This window comes from Nomia melanderi, chromosome 7 (genome assembly GCF_051020985.1).
Source record: "Nomia melanderi isolate GNS246 chromosome 7, iyNomMela1, whole genome shotgun sequence".
NCBI lineage: Eukaryota > Metazoa > Arthropoda > Insecta > Hymenoptera > Halictidae > Nomia > Nomia melanderi.
The window spans coordinates 11,031,422-11,049,458 of record NC_135005.1 but is presented as its reverse complement, the minus strand read 5'-3'; the positions used below and the strand labels follow the sequence as shown (position 1 = coordinate 11,049,458).

At 45.1% G+C, this 18,037-nt stretch overlaps 1 protein-coding gene across 1 annotated transcript in view; it reads right to left on the bottom strand.

Annotated features, from left to right (window-relative positions):
- Positions 1-18,037, bottom strand: part of Best2 (bestrophin family protein) — a 54,661-nt gene that overhangs the window by 29,227 nt on the left and 7,397 nt on the right. The window contains exon 2 of the mRNA XM_031972012.2: positions 2,471-2,581. Within this exon, the coding sequence (XP_031827872.2) occupies positions 2,471-2,581 (111 nt within the window). The remainder of the gene's footprint in view (positions 1-2,470; positions 2,582-18,037) is intronic.

Genomic DNA, 18,037 nt, shown 5'->3' with positions numbered 1-18,037 from the left:
ACTTCAATCTCTTAGGTTCGAGGAGTGTATCTGTTTAAATTCTACGGCTGATTACAAACATTCTCAATTCCCTGTGACGTATTCGACCACCGTCCACCCTTGCCCATTCCCGATCGCTCAAATCGACTTTCCTTCGCCCTCGATCCTTGGTGAACCTTAAAGACTCGAATGAATTCAAGGCCAGTTCGTATTTAAGGCGACTTCTTATGTTAACAAGTTCCGTAGCTTCCACACTTTCTCCCCCCGACACGGTGTGCTGTCAGAAAACAATTTGCATCTTTTTGTCGCGCCGGGAGAACACGGTCACGTTGGTGCCGCGAGAGTAAATCGGAAGTTTGCATGAATTGCGTGCAGTTAAATATTTGTTCAGTAGACGGTGTGTCGTGTGTGGTAAAGTTCTTGCACTGCTTCGCCTACAAGTGGAGCAAGGTTGAGGTGATACCGTCACCCAACGTGACCACTACCGGTCTTACATACCGGTAATTATTAGCAAATGGGAATTTCCACTAAGATTTTGCAGCTGCTGGTGAAAACTTATTTCCCCTTATTGTCGCTTATCCCAGATAACAACGCGCGTGACCAAAAATTCCCTGTATCACCGGTGATTCCATTTTATCATTAAAATTGCAGTGCACGGCGATCTCGTCTGAAACATAAATTTCGCCCGAACAAAGAGAACGAATAAGCTACGCTCGTTCGACGCGTTGAATATTCAAATATTTCACGAACGCTAATAAACGGCAGCTGCAGTTCCCCGAAGAAGAGCAACGTTTCCGCGAGCGGTGGAACCGTCGCGTCGTATCAAAAATCCTATTAAGAGAGTCCAAAATTTATCGTTCGAAAGAGTTCAGAATATATGATCGAGAGCGGCTTTACATCCCGTTCGGCGAATCGCTCATCGAGCGTCGAGCCTGGCCAGGCCCTAAGCCAGCCCCAAACCGGCCCTACGGTGCTTCTAAATTTAGAACAGGCGAATCGAACAGGCGGCTCAAAAGGGGAAGAGATCTTTTTGTGGGCCGCGGTGCTCGGCCCGCGATTCTTTATCCCTTTTTTATCTTGGCATAAATAACAGGTTACGTTTTTATGCGTTTTGTAATGCTGGCCGCGGTCGAAACCCCGGCACGTCCTGGCCGGTATTGTGCGCCGGGACGCGCAACTCGCGCCGCGAAGAACGGGGGGTGGGGAGGAAGGGCGAATTTTATTTACGGTATCCGTGATTTAGCCCCGTGCAATCCGAGGCGACTCGATAAGATATTCTTTCTTTCCCCTTTACTGCCTCGGACGAGCCGGTTGCACAATTGCGCGCGATCCGAGGCGTCGCTGACGCGCCGCGCGGCCATTTTTTCAGAAGTTTAATCGATCCGGGGAATCGTAATTACTCGAATTGACTTTTATTTCCGTCGTTGATAGCATCCGCGGGTTCTGCAACGCCTCCCGTCCGTCTCCGGCAGCCGTGAAACTGCGCGTTGGGCGAAAACAAGCGAAACTCCCTCGTAAACAGGAAAAAATTAGGGTGACGCGTTTGACCGACGCGACGCGCGTCGGCCGTCGACAGGGGAAACGATATTGACGCCAATAAAATGAGGCCGTCGTAAATTCGTCGACGTTCACCGATGAAATGTGATCGCGATCTGAAGTCGTCGGATTTGTTGCCGGCCAAGGTCGTCGTCGCGTGGGTTTATCGACGCGCGTAAAATCCCCGGGTTATGGCGTTCCTGTACATACACGCGCCAGCCGATTCGCTTTTCCGCGAGATAAGGCCTTCGGGGAAGGGACTGTTGCTTGTTACATTGTCGCTATCCAGTGGCCGAGATGTTGTTCGCCTTTCGTCGATCGGCGTTGGTCAATGTACTATGCGATCGCGTTGTTCGAGGAATATACAAGGTGGTCACAGAGACTGGGACTAAGATACATATGATTGGTGGGCAAATTGCGTTAGCTTTATGGGTGTACGAGTGTATATGTCACGCTGTATCCGTTGTTGGCAGATACTATGGAATGTAATACGATCATAGAGGATTTCGTATGTTATTCGAAGTAGAGTCGTTCCTCGACAATCTCCGAGCGATCGGAGAAAAAGTGTGTACCGAGACAGAGAACGTGAGATTGCAACATGGATTGTAAGTACCGGCGTGATTGCTTATGTGCATACAGTCGGAACACATTTTTTAACGACAGTACGTTGACTTCTTGCACAAATTGATTGTGCAAGGAGCTACGATCGGAAACCCTACTCAAAGGTATCACCGGTGTATTCGGTTCTCATAAGCAAGCAACGTCGGTCCTTGTCCCGTTTAAGGATAGTTCGACGACGATATTTAAGGAAAAGAGTTTTCGTGTGCGTTTTAATTCCAAGGTAACGGCCCACATTTCGGTCGGAACTTATTACCCGGCCGTTTCAGTCTTCAACCTTCCGAAGACATTGACTTCGCCCGGAAAGATATTCAAATGAACGTATTCATGTACTCACACCCGCTGCTGCTCGTTGAGCGCATATCGATATGTAAAATTGATGAGGTAGTAGACGAACAGGTACGCCAGCAGTTCCCGCCAGATTAGTTTGTACACGGAGCCCCGCCATCTGGAAAAAAATTGGAGCGAATTTAATGACAGTACAGGAGATTTTTTCTTATTAAAATTATATCGGAGGGAGCGAATAATTCGTGGCGAACGATTGAAAACGACGAAGTGAAACACGCGAATTCGTTTCAGCGACGCTGAACTTTCAGGAAGCGCGTGTATTCACGGGGTCATCGTATTCAGCTCGTGAACTCGCAATATAAATCCATTCTTCGCGAGCATTTCACTCCACCTGATCCGGACGCTCGGCGGAAACATTCATAACCCGTGGAATTCTACGGAATGTCCAAGGCACGTGTTCGCCGTCCCGTGTTTGCAATACTGATCTCGGCCCCAAGATTCCAGTGTAATTTTAATAATGCCGATGATGCAGCAAATTATGAAACACGCTCTGTCGAAGAAGAAACCGAAGAAAAAAGCCGAAGAAGCGAAACCTACGCAAGCGGTTTCCCTTTCGTGGACGCGCTGAATTTCGGTGGTGGGCGACATATTGGATATACCTTCGATTTGTCCATTTAAAGACACTTTACCTATCGTTCGTTATCATTATTCGAAATATTGGAAGGAATATATACATGCTTTGGACTGATAAATAAATTTATAATTTCAGTCTAGACTCACTGCCTGGTAATACCTAAAAATACTTTAATTTCATACAATATAAAAGCCAGACTTCTATTTGATTATTCAGAAGATGCTACTGGGGATATAAGATATTCTAAAATTCGTCGGGGATCCTCGTTTAGCGATAACGACGGCGTTGATTATGGATGGCCACGAATTCGGGAACTGTTCAATCCCGGTTAAAATGTGTGTCAGGGTTAGATCAATTTTACGAGGTTCGGGTATACTGAATTCGCAACATTTTCGTTGTGAAACAGTCGGGCGCGCTAGTGTTCCTTTATATTGCAAGTGCATGCGGCCGATTTCATTGTTGTTCACGAAATTTTATGGCTCGCGTGGACGTAGCGCGAAAGATATTCGGCCGGCTAGAATGAAATGGTCGAAGGTCGATGATACCCGAAGGTTTCGTCAATACCGATCGCGAGGCGACAATGACTTTAAATTCAAATCCCGCAGGCTGTGGATAGCGCGACGAAACGTAGTGCAAACGAGGCCAAAGTGAAAAGCCGCGTATTATCGACGGCCGCGATGTGTCTACATTGTTTCGCCCGTGCGTTTATATGCTGCCACGTTAAAACGGCGATGATTTGTTCAAGTACACTATGGTAATTTTGCAACTTATAAATCAGCACCTATAACAACGAAGAAACAATCAATTCGCCTGATGAAGCAGGCACTGATACAGCGAGACTTAATCAAGTCACTGCATGACATATGTCGCAAACTCTTTGAATACGCAAGGATGTTGGGGAATATTTTGAAATTTTTAAAAATGCAGATAATCGACATTGGAACGTTCACGGAGGAAAAGCCTCGTGAGAACATCGGATATCCGGCGTATTCAGTCCGCTTTACCCTAATGTATTCACAACGGCGTAACGCCTCGATGTTAGATCGACGCTTGACGAACCGGTTAGACCAGAATAAAAAATCGCCAGTGGCGAAACGTGTAAAAATTAAGCTTACAATACGGTTCCAATGTTATCCGGAATGCTTAGTCACGGTATCAAGAAAGACCTTTCCTAATCTACATTCCGGGAACTAATCCGTCCGAAGACATTCCTATCGGTGACGATGCTCGAGAAGAACCTCATTAATCCATTTAGAAATGAGGCATAAGAAAAAACACGTCGGTTGGAAATTAGTGAAAGTATAGCGGTACATTTTGTACCTTTCGGAGCACGAATACGTCGAATTCCGGCGTTCCCCAAACATATTTCGAAACTTCATAAGCAATGGAAAATAACGTCCCTTACACGCACGGCGCATAATCGAACGTCGTATCTCTGCGTCGCCGAATTTCCCAACGGCCGTCGCGTTCGTACGACGAGTGCAACGCGTATTATGCAATCCGGGCGCAAGCTTCGTTTTTAGCCGAGGAAAAAAGCCCCCGGATTATGAAAGTACACGAATATCATGTTGCTCCATTATTTTTGTGTCAGTGGGTCATGGTAGTGAGCATTGTCCCACACGCCATTCATACGGCGAGACCACGCGCCCGTGAAACCCGCGGCGCGGCGCGTGTTGCACGCGCAACGCGACATTCGTGCGTACATCGGGCATTACACACATCAGGATCGTTGCCGCATCGTTAATCGATCCCCGATACTCGTACTTTGACCTTCGAACGATTTACGATTTTCCCCTGGAACACGGAATACCCGTGCTTGACAAATGGCCGCTTTATGTGCACCATTAACGATCCACGAGAGTCGTAAAACACGCTCATTACGCGTTGCAACTGATTCATCGTGCGTGAAGATGTTAATGTGATCGGTGATTATTTGTTATCGGGAGAGGTTCGCAAAAGGTGTCTCTCAGGTCGGTTTCGTTTATTCTATGCGCCAGATGAATGAATTTACGAGCGGCGTAATTCATCTTTTAGTTTCAGTTGGACAACTAAATTCGACTTCGTCGAATACGTCGACCTTAGGTCGTTTGTTTTTTAAATCAAAATGTGACGATCGGACCGCGGATTCTTGTACGCAACAAAATTTCCGCGCTGCCATTCACAACGGCTGAAGTTAGAAGCATGAAACCATAAATTTACAGAGATTAATGAAGCTTTTGCATTAGGTTTACATTGACAAATGCCTTGATTGGCGATATCAATTTTTCTTCATTCTAATCTTCGCCGTTTAATCTGTAAAAATTGTTGTTTGCGTGACATTATGTAATATAGGTATCTGTGATTGCAGTGAGGTTTATTTGAATGGATCAAAATCGAGACTATACTGTCAACGCTAAAACTACCGAGCAATTAGAACGACTTTCAATTTCTCGTAAAAGTTAGAACAACGCGTTCCTTGAGATTCGAAGTGTCTCCTAGTCTTGTATATGTACAAATACACAAATTTAATTAGAAATTCTTCGCAAGAACGGCTTCGTAATTTAAATACTCGCAAATTAAACATTCCGAAGTGGGTCAATGTTCCCAGTTCGGTAGTTTTAGTGTTAATCAATTTTCGAACGCGTGTCAAAGCGAACACGTGCGACTATTAAAGTAACAACTTCTCCAGTGCACGCCCACGAAGAACCATATAATTCCTCTAATTACAAAATCGCAAACAGTAAAGTAACGCTCGGGGATTCTGAAGGAAGTCGTAAGACAAATGATTAAGATTGCGCGCGCATATTCGACCCGATAACCGGTCCCACCCCCGACGAATTTCAAACACGTTGCACCACCGCTCGCGGAGACAAAGGATCTCCCGGCCGACCGATTGATTTATGAATTAATACGTAATGGATGTACAAGGATGAGCGTAAATAAGCGGACGACCCGTTGGCGGTTGCATGCCTAATCGCGCCGTTAATGATAATGTTCGGCTCGTTGCGTCACCGTGAAGCTACGTTTCACGCGAATTTGTGCACTGACTCAGAAGGATTTCATCGAAGGATAAGAGTCACGTGGCGCAGGCAAAACACCGAGCCCAGTAATTAATTTAATTCGTCGAGGAGCGGAAACTGTTGCGATCAGTTAAGCAACCTTAAGTCAACCGCACTTCCGATTCTCACGTTCCCCGATTTTCTCAGCAGCTCGCAGCCTCGTATCGCGGCTCCAGTTCGCTGTTTATCTTCATCATCTTCACCTTGTTCTTCGGAATATGTTTTTCTCTCCCACGAGACCGACTTATCGTGTGCATCCGCCAAGGACGGTTATGTCGAAGTGTAAATCGAGCCAGAACGATTTCGCGATCGACGCGGACGCGGTGGACGCCTCGTAAATTTCACCGGTGATAAATTCGCATCGCTTAGCGGCCAGTTTGGTGTTTCGTCGATCGTCGCCCGACGATTCCCCGTGGAGGATCAAGCCCGAACAAGATGTTCACGTTGCTCGTAAAGATCGACGCACAAGTCGGCCACGGTAATGACGTACGCGGACGATCTTACTCGTCCCCGAGTGAATGAACCAGCTGGAGGACTGCGCCAGCCTAACCAGATGTCCGGTATTTATGCAAGATCGTTTCAACGCCGTAGCGGTAACTTCCTATAGCCTGGAACTGTTTCCCTTTTTAGTTCAAGTTGGCTGATGGAGAAGCGTATATATTTTGACTACCTAAGCGTTGGCAATTAGTGATTCGATGTGTCGATGTGAATAGATGTGAATAGTTTCGTTTCAAAGCCGCGAATTCGCGTGCAAAGAAGAAGTCGTAAAGATACAATACATTATTTTCACACGTGATTCCGTTTTTAAGATAATCGGACTCCCAAGGTTTGCGTGACACGCGCGCATTAGTACAAGTAGAAACGGTAAGTCGAACGGACATGCCAACGAACACTTATTCAATAGTGGCTGATAAATTTCCTAACGCGATTATCTTAGAAAAGAAGTGTCATAGGACAAAATAGCGTTGGGTATTTCCTAAATATTTTATCATATAGAATGTCGTACCTCGGACTCCTCGGTTGAAAACTAATTGTACAACACGCAAAGAGTTCTTACGAGAGCCGCGTTCGGTTTACGTAATATTCTATCGTTCTCGGGAGAAATTCGAGGCGGTCTATCGTTCGATATAAATTACGGACCACCGTGTGCGCACGCTTTTTTTCTCGCTTTCCATGGGTTTACGTAAAGCCGGCGGAGGAAAAAGAAAGCAGCCGACGGACAAATGTCCCTTCGTCTAAGGTTCCAATTCCGGATTCCAATTCCGTGATTGAAATTCAAGGTCGATGGGTTCTATCTGTGATCGATCAATAATTTTCGAGGCTGGTTAATGGTATACCGGCTCGAGGCGGCCGGAGACGCGTAGGAAGTGACTGGTACGCTATAACTGCTTTCGTATCACTGCGGAATGTTAAATATTGCTGAAACGTGAGTCACCGTTGTGTTGCTCCGCTAACTAGCCAACAATAGTCTCCGCGTACGCCGCTGGCGCGATTATTTATCGTCGCGTTGCCACGTTCGCAGGCATTGCGACCGACAACGTTTCACGAAACGATCGAGATCGAGATCCGTGCCGCGTCGTTCCCTGAAACGGCTCTTCGAGCCAGCTTTCGTCCATTCACGTGACTCCCGCGAGCGTTCCGTCACGGAAACAGCGCCGTTCGAACGCTGCTCGACGAAATACGAGCGTTCGACGCGATGAAACGCTAACGTTCTGCCGTTGGTTGTGAAACGATCGTTAGGGGTATCGTCTTCGGGTAAAAATGCAACCAGGAAAAAACGTGCCGGCGAACAATTTCGCGAACGATTTCGCAACGTCGTTGGGCTAATTCCTTAATTGCAGGCCGCGTCGAGCGTTTACGCCTCGGACCCGGCGCTCGCCGTTGTGCATGCACAGATTTTATCGCCGGCTCGAAAATATTCGAAAGCGTTCCGGGCGTTGGGTAATCGGCTCGTTAGAATTTTGAAGACTTTCGTTCGGTTTTATGAATGCGCTCTTGTAAAATTGTTAACGGAGTTCCGCGGGGAACGGCGTAATCTTGCCGGCGAAGTGGTATGTGCGGTCATTGTTGTTGTGTCATAACGTTATATGTGGAAAAGTACGACACCCTACAGTCATCCGTGGATTTGCTTACTTCGGGGAAAAGATTATTCTGATGTAATCGTAACTTTCATCGGAGTATTGCTAACCATCCGGTTTTAATGAACATTATCCTGAGTTATTCTCGATTCGTGACGACGATTCACGAAACGAGTTATTCGCCGGGAAGAAGCCTATTCTACCGAATTGATATTCAAACTTGATTAGGATGTACAGTTACCTTCCAGTCACTTCCTTTTACAAGTAATTGCTACATTTAATCAAGATAGTTCGCCGGCGAGCAGACAGAAGCTTGCCAGACGGTGGATCTATAGATCAAGGAAAAAACCGCGACTCGTAATCGTCACGGGATACCAGTTCCCTCGATTATTCTTCCCGACGTCTTCATTCGGTCTAAATCGTGACACGAGAGACGCAAGTCGATCAAATGTACACCGCATTCCGTTAATTCCCCTCTTTGATAAGCGATCCCACCGGTGACTAAGATGAATTCCATCTGGCACAATTACTTTCTCCTCGTGAGCCGCCGGTTTCAAGGATGCGCGGCGAAAAAAAATCGTTCCTGTAGCAAAAATTCTGATACATTTGTCCGACTAATGCCCGCGCGGGGAGGGGTTGCGCAAACCGCGCTAGATTTACGAGGAAAGGAAAACAATAAAAGGAGCACAGCTGCATCGAAGACTGGCCCGGTAAGAGGGAAACAAGGAGCTTGATCCACGCTGGACGGCGTAAAGTAACGGTCCACCGGTCAAGGCTCGCCAAGGCCTTTTATCGCTCTTGCCGGCCAGACGACGACGACAACAACGACGCCCCGACGGCTACACGTTTGCCACGTTACACAATTTCGTACGTTCGATTCTTACTCAGCGTGTTCGTCTCTGCAATCGCAATGCCCGAAGCCTAATTTGTTCTTTAACCCAAACGACGGCTATAACCGTCCATTTTACGGACTACTAATGCATTTATTCGTTTATTCTTCGGTAATGCATTGAACAAACATGACGTAACAGTCTAGATAACATGTAAGTTGATATTGAGTACGATTTTTCATGAACAAGACAGAGCAAACGATTAAAAAATAATACGTTTCTGGGCATGCTTTTAAAACTAAAAGTGTTTTGGTTTTAAACTTCAAATCGTTCGAATAGATCGAATTCATTCGAATAGAATTTATTGCTTATGGGAATGGTTCGAACTAATTAGAATACGAACTTGTTTAAATTCCTTGAATTTTAGACTAGACTAAGTATTTCTGTGTATGGAATAGTCCGACTTGAATATTAAATAATTACTCTTGATACATTGTTTGAATATATTCGCTTGGGTTTTTCAAGAATTAGGAGAACATATTTTTATTATTTCTGAGATATAGTAAATATCGATATTTAGAATTTCGAGATACGACAAGAAGATTGAATCGAGTAAGAGAATTCGAGGAGTTCGGTGGTTATGGTTGTTAAGACACTGCTTATGAATTTTTAATTTCAGATTCGATCCCGCTTCGAAATGAAAAATTGTGTTTTATTAATAGATCTTAATTCGCATAATTATTCTAATAGGTTCAAATTCCTCTTTGTGTACTTTAAAATTATTTCGACGTTGAATTCCCTTTGAAACATCTGAAAATTTCAACTATTCGAACACTTTGAATAGTTTGAATCTCATTTGCAGCTCCTATTTGAAGAAACCATACAATGATATTCGAACAACTGTAATTTAATCAGATACTTTGAATTCACTGCATACTTCTAATTACTCCAATGTTGAATTCTGTTCATATCTGAAAATTTGAACTATTTGAACCCTCCGAGTAATTCGAGCCTCGTTCGTAGCTTCTAGTTCGAGGATCGTGTACGGGTTAGTGCCGCCGGTTAAACGCCGCGCGTTACGTCACGCAGATTTACCGAGAGAGACGGTTTCTTCGTGCCGTACGAAAGCGGAAGTGAAATTATAATCACGACGCGGATGCTGAACCGACTCGAATCTGACCGTCCCATCCGTTGTTCGCCAGTTGGTTTGATGTTTTACGACCGAACAACTGGCGAACGGGTGAATTATTTATGAAAGGTCGCAGGAACTAGTCCCGGTTCCTTTCCTGGAATCAATCCTAGATATTGAACTGCCGGCTTTTTCGTCTCGCGCAATCGTTGCTTTGGTCGAATACCCGCATATTTGCGCTCGGCCGGGAACAAAGAAATTCGGTTTAGCTGACATTTAAGAACAATGCGATGCCTTCGAGTGAAAGGCGCTCGCAACGAAAAAAACACTTTCGAAAATCCCGCCGTACGAAGTGCGTCCTTCGACAAACATATTTTCCTTTCGTATAAAATATATTGAAATTAATTCAAATATCATGTACAGCGACTTTTGAAATATTCATTGTATCTATACATTCGATGAACTATTATTTTACTTAACACTCAACAGAATCTTTAATGGTAGAGATGAAATGTATTTATTTGATCTAAGTTATTGTAAACTGACGACAGAGTTCACTCGTAAGAACGTCAGCCGACCAATTACAGACATTTTCAAATCGAATTCAATCCTTCCTCCCGAATCGGTATACCCGCTTCAAATTCTTGTAACTTCCTCGCTTCTGAATTAGCTACTCAGCCCGTATACGGCGAGCCCCGGTAGCTGAGCAATATGTCAAGTCATCGAGAAGTACCCGTTTCCTGTAGCGTTCTTCATGGTCATGGTCATTGAGTCTCTGCAGGTTCTCTAAGATCCCCAGGGTAGTTTTTCCTATATTCAGCTGCTCGCTGACTCGCGGCTCGCCATTGAAAAATTGCCAACCGCTCGACGAATTCTACATTTTCAAACAGAACTTTCGAAGAACTTCGACATCGAAATTCCAAGAGACGCCGTCCAACAGATCGTTCCGCGCGATCGGCTATCACTGGAACACTCTTCGGATCCGCAGAAAAGCCCGTCGTTACGACGTTGCATAATTACTTCTTTCGACGGTTAATCCGCGGAACAAAGAACACGTTTCCTTCTCGGCGCGATCGACGAGTCAAGGTCCCGTCCCGAGTTAGATCCGATCGGAGCGTATTTACAGCAGTTCCTTGCCCGTCCCCCTAGATCTGACATTGAAGGATCGCTCCCGCTTGAATTGCACTAACGTTCCGTCCGGCGCTGATACCGGCGACCGCTGAAAACCGATCTTCCTCCTCCTATCCGCCAAACCGCTTAACCGATCCCATAAACGTGTCATTCGCAAGAAGAAGCTCCGCGTCCGCGTCGCGCAAGAAACGAGGAGGAAACGAGCCTCGCAAGATATACTGTGAGACCGGGAGGAATGCAATAACTAGTCGTCCGCCCCGCGACTCGCCGATTTTATATTTCTTTCTATTTTCTTGTGCTTCTTTCGTGTATCCTCTGCTCGGAGACAATGCCCGGGGGGAGGGGCTGGACCGCGCGAATGAGCAGCGATTTGATAAACAATCCGGACACCGGTAACACCGCCACCGCGTCGCTTCCAGTGATTTATGGATCATTGAAATCGGGGATCGATACTGTGATTTATGGTATATCCGTTTTAATGGATACTTGCGGTTGCATATGAGTTATGGTCGAATATCCGTTTCTTCCAAGGCGACTGAGACCTTTAATGTGTCAGGTGATGCATTGGAGATTCACTTGCTTTGAAATTTTAGAATTAGCGACATACTATGGCCGGACGGAATGTTTTTGCAATGTAGTAGATGTCCCATTTGCTGGTAGTTAATCTTCTTTAGCTGTGATGATGGTTTTTGCTATTCGTTTTGTTCTCAAGCCGTAAAGTTGACAAAGTTCGCTTCAGAAGAGAGATCGTTCGCGGACGCAATGCATCATTTTATCTGTGCCACAACGTGAAACTCGAATCTCGATTTCACGCGCTTTAATATGGCGATCTTGAACCAGGAAGAGAACCGACCCGCCTACGAGGATCTGGCGGACCCGCAACGAGAACGAATCTCGATAAGCATTGTTACGAAAGCGAACTCGGAACAGGTGTTCAAGAAACTGGCACTGACGTAAAACCGCGATAATTCGCGGCGTAGGTGGAGCCATTTTTAAACGATATTTTACTCGACTCGGTTTCTTCGTCTTCTTAATGCTGGCGTTCGATCGTTGGCCGTAAAAACTAGATTCCATCCGAGAACACGCGTCTTTAACGACCGATATTCTTTCTGAACATAGTAACACTACTTGACCACATTTTTTAAATGCATTCTTTGATACTGATACACCGTTGAACGTCTGTTTTTCATGCAAAGCGGACGTGTATCGGCGGGCAATTTCGTAACCACCGATATTAAGCGAATGCTAGCCAATACAATGAACCACACTGCGATGACAAATTGCACAATTTCGTGTTTAAGTAATTGCATAAGCCGATGCATGCGCAAACACGAACGTATCCGTGGCCGGTCAACAATATCCTAGGATGTCGGAGAGGCTTCAACGTTCTAGCTGGTTTGTTTATCATGCGTTGAAATCATTGCAGCCACTGATGACAAACTTTATCTTCTTTTAATATTCCATTCTGTTTTTATACAATATTCTTCTTATGCAAGTTTTTATAGAAATTTTATCTCCAGTACTGTAATGTATATGTACATAATTAGAATAGCATATAAATTTTAATTAAACAACCGCTGAAATAAATATTTCTTCTCGGAAGATCCGTAATTCATTGTGTTTTGTTTTGCTAACATATTTTCTCCATTCGATCATGGGAACCGATGTTGTAAGAATTAAATATACACCGTTTTCGTTACTGAGAACCTGTTTCCAATGCAAATACTGATAAGCATATAATTTTCTTATAACGGTTTAATGGAATTTCCGAACAACAGAGCTGTTCGGTTTTTTCGGCAGACGCTGAAAATAGCCGGCATCGGTTTTGTTCGGCCTCCGCAAAACTTTCGCGTAGGAAAAAAACAAATCCCCGATCGGGCCCGTGAATCGAGTGTTTCGCATTGCGCAGTGAATGATTCCGCGCGCATAACATACTCGCGATATCTCGAAATCATCTTCGCCGATACGCCAACCACAGATTACAGAATTCCTAAGGAGAAGAATTACCGATCCGACGTATATAATTTCGTTTGAAACGCACAAAGATGCCGGCGATAATGATGGCATCCCGACGACAGTATTGGCCACCGTGCAGAATGATCAAACACTTCAGACTCGGCAATCAAGTGAAGTCAATTATAGTAATTTGAATATTACTTTGAAATCGACCAACGTTAGAAGCCAGAGCGCATCTATTTAGAAGCACAAGTTTTCCACTAAATATTTGCGAACTGTCATCAAACAGATCCGAGTGAACCGCAGTTCCTCGCAACATTCATCGATCAATTGGCAGACGGAGAAATGAAATAAATTGCAATCTAACCGCTACTCAATTAATCTAATTTGTACAAGTAATCGATTCGATTGAAACTTTAATTCTCCTATGCTTTCAATCAATTCTTTGTTGTACAAGGCGTCAGGTAAACTTATCGCATGAAGGTAAACTAAATAATATGTTCCCTGCGCGCGGTGAAGACTAGCATTTTCGTCCGTAGACCGTCAATCATGTTTTTCTTTATTTTCGTATTCCCTTCCACGCCTAGGGCCATGGAAATAATTAAGCCGTCTGGCATATCGACTAGTGTTTAGATGAGCGTTATCCATACCGATGAGTTTGATTGACAGTGACACAGTTACGACTAGCCTTGTATCTTGTCGCCTAGGTGCGAGAAGTGCGTCGGTTATGCGTGGAAGGTACTCGGGGCTATTGCGTGTGTCGCCATAGCCTGCGGATCCGTGCCAAAGATCCGACTTGCACCGCATTTCTCGTCGTCGATCGATCAGAAAAACCGATGTACCCGACAAGGCCGGGAATAATTCATCTGATCGCGACCGCCGGTAAACACACGGATGATTTACGCTCCCCAGATACGCAACGAGACGAACGAATTTTTCAATATTACACGAACAGGCAGAAAATAGCTGAAACCAGACGGTCCGTGACTTCATACGTATTCGTCTTCCTGTTTATTTTGCCGCGTGGCGGCCGAATAAATGCGAAACGCAAGGTCGATTCCCAGGTCGATCGACCGGTTCGTCGATATTCAGAGGCTGACTCACGAATCCGTCGCACCACTTGACTTTCTGATTCGTCGACGAGCCTCGTCAACCGACGACCGACGACCATTTTAATCGTTCGTCGAATTTCTGGTATTTCGACGCGTGCATCATTGTTGAAACATTTGGAATAGCTTCTAACGTTCACGCTTTATACAACGAACAGAGGGAATTGAATTATCTCTCATCTTCAGCGGCGTTATTCAAAATTCGTTTCTCCTCTGCCATTTTATCCTTTGTTTCGGCAACGCCACGATGTTTATGCACGCGCAAGGAGTTCAAAGTGATTTGTACTCTCTTTTTGGGGCCAATGAAACACGAGCAAAAAAATGCTCGTGAACCGAGGCGCGATTTTATGATTCACTGTTGCGTATTATATCATAGCCCAGAGCCGTTTTGTAAAACTCGTTTTGCACGTGTTTCAGTTTGCGAACGGTGCCGTAGGCGAGTGTATTTTTTTTCACGAGGTAACTGGAGAAACGAAGAGGCAGAGAGAGAGAGAGAGAGAGAGGGAGAGAGAGAGAGAGAGAGAGAAGTTTCTCCTCGGCTTCGCGACTTTTCCTACGACCTCGTTTCGCATCCGCGGATCAAATGAAAATCGGCTCGCCTCTTTCCGAAAACCTTCCCAGCATATTGATCGGCACGGCGGTCGAACGTTCGCTAAGGGTCTCCTTCACCTTTCGACAAGATATCATCATCAAGGCAACAAATTGTAATTGATTCCTCGCTCTAAACAAGATAATACCAATGCGGGCAACAAGGACGCGAGGCAACAAAACGTTGCATAACTAACGCCGGTCACGCTTCACGGAGTGATGCTCCTCGCTCGTCCTCTCTTTGGCGAAGTTCGCGCCGGCGACGGCTTCCTTGATAGCGCCGCTTCCGCGGACGTGAAATTGGCACCTCGTCAATGCTGTTCCGATTTTCACGCCGGAATTATGCTTTCCGTTTACCTTTTCCCTTGAGCGAATCATTGACACGCCCACGGGATGTCGTGCGTTTTAGGTTTTCGCGTGAAATGGGATTTTCTGAGTTCGGTATACTTCGGTAAAGTGGTTGTAATAAGAATGGAAATAATACTGATTTCCCATTGAACATAGTGTGATTTCTTGCGATTTTCGATTTACCGTTAATTTTTTTGGTAACGCTTCGTACATCGTTTCGTAGCTTTTGTTTCGCAGAAGCAGAATTGTTCTGGATGTTTCTGCGATCCGAGCGGAATTTCCTGTCACGATAATGCGGGACAGGGGAACTGATACTGAAATTAGTTTGTGTCAAGAACCGACGAGATCCTTGGAACGTGAATTTAAAAAACTGTCAGGGTATTGGGAAGTGATTGCAAACGATGGCGAAGAATACAAAGCAGAGTAAATGTTTTGCAGTATTCGGTGGATCGTTTGCGATTAATATGTCGACCATCGTGCCGAAAAGTTTCATATTTTTTGAGGAAATATCGATTTACTCGTGTTTATGTAACGTCTGGGATCAGCTACCATAAATCAAGAGATTAATACCACTGGAATGTTGTAATGAAGTTATATATAGTAGATCTTCTCTCGAACAACAATTGCTATGACGAGATAATTGTACAATTTATCTATATTATGCAATTAAGAGGAATTCATAGTTAATCGACCACACGGGAGAACAAATGACGAGACGCATCTCCAGGTCACAGGTGAATGATCCTCGCTGTACACAGCAAATCCTTTAAATCATTTTAAATGGCAAAGAAGCTATAGATTTGATGAATTGTCGTGTAACGTACACAGCTGTTCTCGAGTGTTCACGATCCCAGATTCTAGACGTCCAGTGTAAAGTGTAAAATATAGTTGTCATCCGGGGAAGAATAATAGACTCGCCTATCCACACGGTTACAATACTAAAGAGCACGAAACCGGCTTAACAGGCGTGGAAGGCGCAACAATCGTCGTTAAGCCCTTTACATACGTGAAGACATAATCCCGCGATCATTTATATCCTACCCAAACAATCAACATTTATGAAAATATCATGACTCATCGTAATTTCCGGAAAAAAGCCTCACAAAATTATAAAGGATCAAAGTTCATCGCATCGACTTTCCGATTCTTCAAACCGTAATTCCCGGTAACACATCTCCAGAATTCTTCCACGGTTTCCCCAGACGATGAGATCGTTCGAGAGGATCCAGTCGAAGGAATCAAAGATGATTTAGTGCCATAACGCTCAGCGCGAGCATCCGTGAACAAAATAGTTTTCGGACGGGGCTGCACCTTGAGGCCGGTCACAGGGAGGAACCCGTTTTTTCTTCCGCGAAGGCTCTCAGAAAGTTTCCATTGGTCCTTGATCGAACCCACGGAGGAGCCGTACGCGCGCGGGTTAAACGACACGGCACAGGGACGCGCGCGATGGCTCCCGCGTGAGAAGCAATGGCGAAATAATCGTTTTACTGCCAGACGTGTGACGGGCATTCGGCTCTGCTCGTTTACTAATTAAAATGTGGAGCCATTCCCGCGTAGCGTGACCGGGGTGCCTCGCGTTTTTCTGCTTCTCGGCATTGAGAGCCAGCCTGCATCCGTCCGCTGGATCCGCGTCGCTCGCGGATGCCGCCGAATAACCGGCGTAAAGGAAAATCGCAATAGCTGTCCCCGGGATCCACCGTATTTCAGATACGCGGACACCCGGCTCGAGTGATTCTAGTTTTTCCTTTTCAAAAGGTACCCAACCGTTGGGTTCGCGATTGTTTAATGGAAATTCGAATTGTCACTGGACACACGCAGCCGGCATTCGCGCGTCGAGTGCTCTTTCAAGAAATATTTCATAAATATCGCTTATCTCGATAGGGAACCGTGCGACGGTTTACCTTCGCTCTAACAGCAGGATGTGTGTTTTATTTGGTTTCTTTGGTTTCCGTTTTCTGTGGCTCCGCCGCGAGTCACGTTTACACAAGGGCACGAGCCTTCGTGGCTGATTCCAAATTTTTTTTATCGGCAATTTTTGCGGCGCCCGTCGTCCACAAGGCTTATCGAATTATGAATAAAAGCTCGGCGTCGAAGTTCCGGAGAAACACCTGAATTTCGTGGAAAGAGTTTTTAAAAGTAACTCGCTCAAGAAACACCGTGCCGCTTCAAGTGGGATACATGCATTTTTTATCTTCCTTTTTAATGTTACAAGGTTTATCGGTAAAGGTTGCAAGCACGTTTCGCGCGAGCAGCGTTCATCAGGGAACGCGAAGAAACAGCTGCGAACAATAGCGTGTCAAAGCAATTAAGCGGTTCTTCCACGGGTAAAACCAACAGAATTTTTCTCGCGCGTTTTGCATACTCGCGGGGAGCGCCGCTAATTAGGAGAGGGAAACAAAGAAACGCGCTTCTCATAATTATTATAATATTTCATTATCACTTTAGCTGTATTATATAATCAATTTCCAACGACATTAACACCTGGCTGACTTCGTTGAATATTTACGCAAAGATTGCTCAACGATTTCGGACGAAACTTCATAACAATAAATCATGACAATACTAGAATGCCGTACAATCTACGGAGAAACTTTCGTGGAATGTTCACCTCGGAAGAAAATATTTGAGTAGGCAGTGGTGGTTTACTGTTCGAGGTTTCCAGCTGGAGGCAGTGTTATTCTACAGATGCTTTCCTACGATTTCACTGAACAATGTCAATGTTACAGCATTTTCTCTAGTAATGTTTGCCGCGAGTTGAAAACATGGAAACCTAGT